The following is a 7,612-nucleotide window of genomic DNA, read 5'->3' as shown; positions in this document are numbered from 1 at the left end:
AAATTAACATCCTCTCATATATATTTTATCCATATTTATAGAGATACATAAAATGGGAGATAGATTAATACTTTAAAGCAAATAAACTATCAAAGGATAGAATGATGCTTGGAAACTTCACTCATGCACAATCCTTTGAATATATTCATGCTCCTTGGTTTTAAGTTTCTTTTATTTACTTTAGACCTCTGTGATGAGTATCTTTCTATGGAAAAGTAGGTTGAGTACCTATAAAAGACTAGCTAAACTTTTTCAACATATAAAGAAAACTACATTTTTATGATTTTTTTTAACAAAAAAATGTATATAATGTTTTATTAATATAACTATTTGTTTAAGATTTCATAAAAAAAAATAATGTCACAATATATTAATTAAAACTATATGTTTATATAAATAAACTTAAATATTTCTCAACATCTACCCTTATAAATTTAATTTGTTTTTATAAATATAAGGTTTTTTTTTTGTTTTGTTTTATTTTTGGAAACTTTTCCACTTTATTTTCTGATCTAATTTGTTTAGAATCCAATAGAGATTCATTGAAATCACAAGTTAGCTAAATTGTTTAGAATCCAATAGGGATTCATTGAAATCACAAATTTGACCAGTGAATTCTTCACAATCAAAGTGCTCCAGGGGTTTTTAAAGTTGATGAATCCATATATACATTCAAAAAACCAATTTAAACAACACAAATTGAAATCACAAATTTGACCAATGAATTCTTCACAATCAAAGTGCTCCAGGGGTTTTTAAAGTTGATGAATCCATATATACATTCAAAAAACCAATTTAAACAACACAAATCAATATTTAGCCACAAATTTTTTCGTGAGATTTACCAAAAATCAGCCATAAACTCCGTTGTTTTATAAATGTTTACCACTATTCATCTTGTTTTGTTTTGTTTTATAAATGTTACCACTATTCAGCCTTAAAACCACATAAGGTAACCATCCTCACTAACAACTCTTTTACACTAGCATTGAAGTTAACACTCGAGAGGAAAATTTAATTTTATAGAAAATTATATATTAGACACATCATCTAAAAACAGGTTTCATGTCCGAGAAATATTTGGCATTTAGACCTCGTTAGAAAAATGATAAAAATAATAAAGGAGAATTTTTTTACGGGGATTAGGGGATTAGGGTTTTGGAAGCGAGAGGTATAAGGGAATGTTACTATACGAAAACCTAGTCTCTAGTGGTTTGGAGGCAGATAAACGAAGAGGAGAGGCGAAGGCAGAAGAGAGGAGAGCTGAGTGAAGGCAGTGAAAGAGAAGGAAGGAGAGAAATGGGTCCTCAGGTGGCAGGAGGCAAAAAGGGAGGGGCTGCGCCCGTGAAGGGGAAGAAGAAGGCCTCCACCTTCGTTATCGACTGCGGGAAGCCAGTGGAAGACAAGATCATGGACATCGCCTCCTTCGAGAAGTTTTTGCAGGATCGGATCAAGGTCGGCGGTAAGACTGGTGTTCTTGGTGACATCGTCACTATCGTTCGTGAGAAGAACAAGATTTCGGTCACCTCCGAGAGCGCCTTCTCTAAAAGGTATGCTTTCCTCTCATTTTCCATTGTTTCCTTCTTTTAGGGTTTGCAGGGTTTTTAGCTTCAAGCTTCTTGATGGTACTGTGCTGAATATTGAATGTTTGCAGCTTGTGTTATGTTTTGATTCTACTTTCTTGTCTCCACTGTTGTCTATGTATGAATGTGGCATTTCATTTTTTGCTAGATCAGTTATCTAGCATAGGTCTATACATATCCCCAGGGCCTCCACTGCATAGAGCGGACTTCCTTCAGATCAGATGCCAATTTTAAGGGTTTGTTAGCCTGCCAAAATTGAACAACCCTGGATAGGTGAGGACGAACCCGCTGGGATGGGAACCCTGGTGGGAACCAGTGAACTGATACGCCACTGGCATATAAGGGACCATATTTGAACCCGCTGGGATGGGAACCCTGGTGCGGTGCGCGTTGTGTGCAGTTTATTTCCGTCTCTCTATGTAGACCTAGATGACAACTTATTCGAAGCTTTTGTTTTTGATGATGGCTTGAATGTTGATATTTGGTTTTTAGCTCCCAATCTTTTAGTGTTTTATACAAATGGCCATTTAGAAATGATTTTTTTACTTGGCTATCTGGTAGTCTTCTATTCACGGTGCAAGGTAGCAATATTTTGGCCAACATAACGATTTAAAGAATTCAATGGTAATTTCCACTGGCTAGCGATCCCTTTGCCAAAGAAATCGTAGAATGATTGAGCACGTGAAACATTGGCTATCTTACCTTATATTTGTGACTATAACACGTGCAACATATTTGGAATGTATTCCTGCAAGGACTAATTTACTATGTGCCATTAGGACTTAAGAATACATATGCAGTAACTGGTTGGAAAGTTTCTTGTTGTCCATAAAATCCTTGTTAAATAGCTTCATCAAAGCTTGTTGTTATACTCTTTGGACACACTTCTATTATGATACAAATTACCTGGGGTTTCGCTTATTGCACCAATACACTTACGTTGCTTGGCAAACTCTGCTTGACAAGCATCTCTGCCGAAGGTCATTTTAGATAAAGGGGAGACGTTTTATACAGATCGGTGTACTGGGTCACGACTCATGATGCATTTGAACATTTCTTGTTCCAAAGAAGGGAGACAGAGAGAGGGGAACATGCAGGAGGTCAATTGGTCGAATGGGGTGAGAATATGACTTCTCATCATTGTAGTATTTCTGTAGAAAAGAAAGAAAATGGAAGTGCAAAAATAAAATGAAAAGGAAGAGAAATGATATCCTATGTGTGGGTGCCAGTGGAGGTGTTGCTCTACTATCTGGGTGTAGACCATGGGGGTGGTCACTTGTATCTTTCGGGTTGATTAAATTTGCAACATCTTGTCCTTGAGGTGTGTCATTGCTGCCATTTCTGCGGTATTTTAACCTACGGATTCTGGAGCCCTGCATTTGTAGTATGTACTGCTGTCCTCAAACTTTGAGTCCTTTCTGATGTGGCCGTATAATTTACAAGTGAAATAGGAAGTGCTGCCTGATCTCTGCCTCCTCTTTTCTCTACAGATGGTTTGTTAAGCTTCTGCAATTTTTATTTTGGTTTCTTCCATCTCTCTCCCCCACATCTTAGCCCATGTGAATTCATCCTCAGTTGGCCAAGTAATTGTTTTTTTTGTTCTCCACAATATATTTATTCCATATATATTATTGCACTTGAATTTCACATGCTAGGTTGAAGTTTTCCTTGATGGAGCCCTCCAGGTAACCTGGGTAAACCGGCTGGTTGACTGGGGCCCAATAATATCCGCAGAGGCAGCCAGCCTGGGGACTTGACCCTGTGATGTCCTGCTTATAATTCACAGATTCAATCACTCGAGCTAACCCACTGGGCTCTTGTTACGTTGATGTTGGCAGTGCAATGTTGGTGTTCTTTCTTTGTGAAGTTGGCAGTGCAATGTTGGTGTTCTTTCTTTGTGAAGTTGGCAATGCAGTATTGTTGTTTTTTCTGTGTATCCTTTTCAGTTATCATCTTTATATCAAGCTTGAAAACATGTAAATTTTCAACTATGTTTATTTAGTGGGCATATCTCTTTTACTACTTTGCATCTTTACGTCCAATTTTTTCACCCTAGTTTCTAATGATCTTCTGTTCAAGATCTCTTTTGCTGCCCATGGTCATCAATAATATCTATATAGAGCTAGCATAGATCCATCTCAATCCCTTGATCTATTGGTGACAGGAAGGTTAAAATGGACCTTTGCTATTTTTTTCCACATATTAGCAATTATTGGTTGCCTTTCCGTTTTTTTTTTACATAGTATGTTAGATCTCAACAATATTTATTTATTAGCATTTTGTTCTACCTGGGGAAGTAAATTCTCTTAACCTTTATTAACCTTGCTAGAGACCCATATATTTTCCTTCTCTTCCCAGTTTTTCAGATAGAGGTCGGTATTAACCTCCAGCAAGAATAGTGGCTGGTAACCCAACAGGACCTTGGATTGGATCCTGCCACCTCTTTGGGGATTCCGATTTAGCCTTAGTGGAAAAGGTCAAACCATCCAAATTAACCCCTGGGGCTTTGTTAGTTTGTTGGTGTTATATACGTGGAAGTGACATCATTGCTCAAACTCTGACTCTGTAGTGTACTTCACTTCTCTCAGTGCTGTTACTTGTAAATATGTTCCAACTGGAAGAATTAACGAGTGGTTTGGAGGAAGGTTGGTACCATGTTTTAATCTCTCTATCTGGCTTCTTCTGTTTATACTTGCCCTGCATACTGATGTTTCAAGTGCCTGAAAGAGTGAGCTAATTGATCCCCGATCCCAGATATTTGCTGTTCTGCACTCTTTTTGTAGCTGGAAGGCTGCCTTCCATCCATCTCGTTGTTACTTCCTTGTGTATGCTTCACAACTCGGTTTTTCATTAAAGTTTAAATGATGAGCTTTGATTTGGGTGATCATTATAATGATTTTTTATTATTACAATGCCTGATATTTTCACTCTTCTATTTTCTCATTGCTTCAGTCTTCTAGTTTATCTATAAATAAATCAACAATGCGGGAGTGATGGCAACATCATTTCACTCCTACATTAGTGCCAAAGTTTTTTGACAATTCTTCCTGATGTGTGATTGGAGATGTCACTCCGTTGTACTTTGTCGTCTAGTACTGCTATCCACCCCGTAACCACAAAATTTGTAAGCTTTTCTTGTAGTTTCTCCTGTGAAACTGTATCAAACACTCTTCTAAAGTTTACAAAACAATAATTTCTAGAGATGGGTGTTCTTAAGACTACTTACATTTGTGTCATCCTTTAATTTTTTGTTTTTTGTTTTTTATGAGTGCCTGTTTTTTAGTTCCATTTGACAAAATTTTAAGGTACTTGACCAAGAAATGTTTGAAGGAGCATAATGAAAGATCGACTTTGAGAGGTATTCTTATTAACATTCATGTGGCTTCACCCATTGAATTCCATTGTGTCTAATTCATAGTTTTAAAAACCGTTCCGGTCCAACCGGTTACCGGCCTAACCGGCCGGTTGGGAGGCTCACCGGTCAGAACCGGTGAAAAAACCCGGTTAGAAGCCCCATGTGCCCGGAAAATTGACCTAACCGGTAAAAACCGGCCGGTTTAGGTCAAAACCGGCCGGTTTATTGCTAACCGGCCGGTTTTGTCCTAAACCGGCCGGTTTATGGACAGCCCATTGAAACATGACAAAAAACGCAGTTGTTTAGTGGTTTAGTGGTTTAGGGGTTATGATTTTCATGACTTTATCAATAGGAATGATACATGTTCTAGATACTTCATCTCTCAAACCTTACTACAATTTTCTAAGTTCTTAAAATATCACTGCAATTCGGGAAAATTGAAATACCATTGTAATTCAGACCTTTGTAATCCACTGAAATCTTCAGACCTTCTTTAGTATCATTATAGTTTCGGACCTCTATTAACCAAGGAAGATTTTGTACCTCTGCAATGTTATTAGGCCTACAATATTCGGACTTCTATACGAAGTTACTGTGATTCTTGGGTTTCTGTAATACTCCGGACTTTGGATCTTTGTGATTCTTGGGTCTCTGAAATACACCAGACTTTGAACCTCTATGATTCTCGTGTCTCTGAAACACCTCAGACTTTGGACCTCTATGCAGACCTATTTTAATTTAGGGGCAGACTTTTTGTCTGTCATTTGGTTCTCTTCTTTTGTATAAGCTTCTTGCTAGTCTTGTTATACTTGATCTCCAAATGATCAAGCTACAGATGAAATAGTGATATTTCCAGCTACCAAGGATACAAACCATAGCTTTGATACCATGTTGGAAAATGGTTAGGGCAACATATTAAACCTAACATTTTCCTTAGATGAAATTTACTTGTGATATTAATATCTTCTTAGTGGTTTAGAGCCTCATTGCTTATGTATTTTGTCGATGATATGTATTGCACTCGGTGCCATTTTGATATATTCACCTTTACATGGTATATAAATGAGCAATCTTTGCATATTTTGTCTCTATTGGCTTGGAATCATGCTTTTAAATCTTAAAAATAGTTTTTTTCATTAAAAAATAATTATTTAATGTATTTTTCTAAAACCGGTTCGTTTAGACCAAACCAGTCCCGGTTAGACCGGTTCCGGTCGGTAAACCGGTTCATTAGGTGGACCGGTCCGATCACCGGTTCCGGTTTTAAAAACACTGGGACTCTAATTAGAAGTTTCATTTATTAACAGATATTTGAAGTACTTGACAAAGAAATATTTGAAGAAGCATAATGTGAGAGATTGGCTGCGAGTGATAGCTTCAAATAAGGACCGCAATGTCTATGAACTACGCTACTTTAATATTGCTGAGAATGAGGCCGAAGAAGAAGATTAGATTGAACTTTTGTAAGTATACATGGTTTTAGTAGTATTTTTTTTGTATCGACTTAGTAAGACCTATTTGATGTGGTTTGTACCATCTCTTTACAAGGAAGACCTATTTGATGCATGCGTTTTTTGTTGTTTTGTTTTGTTATTTTTATTTTATTTTATTTTATTTTGCAGTTTTGTGTGTTTTCTTTTGAGAAAAAAAACTGACTGGTTCAAAGTGTTTTTGTTTTGCTGTTATCTTGGCAGGGTTGTGTTGCATTGATGGCAATGTTAGGTGGGACACTTGCTATTGGGAAATTTAGAGCATTTTCTTGGAGAAGATCGATGAAATTTTTGTGTCATTTGAATCTATGTGCCTTTTTCGGCATTCTAATATATTAATAACATTTTTATATTGTAGAATTTTGTGAAAGGATAATGCCTGTATTTTGTCCCTAGATACTTCCCCGGCACGTGATTTTATATTTAAATGAAATTTTTTTGTAGCTTGATGATAAAAGATAAGTGTTTGGTGTACAAGGGAATTAGTATGGATTTACATGCTCTACTACTTTTATGTCAAATAAGTACAATTTTAGCCCATCTTGTCCTTTCCATAAATTTCAAAAGTTAAAATAAAGAAATAAAATTAGTTTGTCATCTTTAAACAGTGACTTTGATTAGACTTTGCGTGTTTGTTATAAGCCTGATCTAAATCACTATATGTATAGGTCTGCACTGATGCCAATTTAATGGATTTGCACGATAAATTACATTACTCAGGTTTTGTTTGGGACATCATCCTAAATAGAACTATAAAATTTCTGGATTATTCGTAAGCATTGACAAGAATGAAGATTTCGTAGGTCGAATCTGACAAGTTAATGATATTGTTAGTGGATATGATCATCGAATGTGAATGTTATTCATCTTAGATAACGCTCATTTTCATTATTTATTGGTCCTAAACTGGATATAGTCCATGTTATGTCGTCTAAATTCATATTTTGGCTTCTTTTAGGCTAATTTGTAAGACTGTTATGACATAGTTCTCTCGAGTTGGTTTTAAATAGTTTTTTAGATTAAATCATGGCTTTAGTATCGTGACATTTAGTGTAGCCTTATGGTTATTAATGTGTATGAGTTGTATGCTCGAGATATTGAATTGGAAACAGTATCTGATCTAATGGATGTGTGGTCAATATGGAAGAACTATTTTCTACATGAGATGGAGCTTAGTAAAAAGG

The 7,612-nt window shown here is 36.2% G+C and overlaps 1 protein-coding gene across 1 annotated transcript; it reads left to right on the top strand.

The window, feature by feature from the left end:
- The first annotated feature begins 1,192 nt into the window (after nucleotides 1–1,192).
- LOC149220020 (large ribosomal subunit protein eL22z-like) lies at nucleotides 1,193–6,968 on the top strand. Its single transcript, XM_089384605.1, has 3 exons — nucleotides 1,193–1,550; nucleotides 6,246–6,401; nucleotides 6,633–6,968. Exons 1-2 carry the CDS (start codon nucleotides 1,300–1,302, stop codon nucleotides 6,388–6,390), a joined length of 396 nt encoding a protein of 131 aa, XP_089240731.1. The 5' UTR covers nucleotides 1,193–1,299; the 3' UTR covers nucleotides 6,391–6,401; nucleotides 6,633–6,968.
- The last annotated feature ends 644 nt before the right edge of the window (nucleotides 6,969–7,612 follow it).

The sequence above is a fragment of the Pinus tabuliformis genome, chromosome Q, assembly GCF_031772625.1.
Source record: "Pinus tabuliformis cultivar Carrire ecotype Pingquan chromosome Q, CPIR1, whole genome shotgun sequence".
Taxonomy (NCBI): Eukaryota; Viridiplantae; Streptophyta; class Pinopsida; order Pinales; family Pinaceae; genus Pinus; species Pinus tabuliformis.
This window is presented reverse-complemented; position numbering and strand designations above follow the sequence as displayed.

What these genes read in the sequence shown, in the direction of transcription:
- LOC149220020 (XM_089384605.1), top strand. Translation starts at nt 1,300, where the DNA reads ATGGGTCCTCAGGTGGCAGGAGGCAAAAAGGGAGGGGCTGCGCCCGTG. An exon ending in GAGAGCGCCTTCTCTAAAAG is followed by an intron (nt 1,551 to 6,245) that starts GTATGCTTTCCT and finishes ATTTATTAACAG; the next exon opens with ATATTTGAAGTACTTGACAA.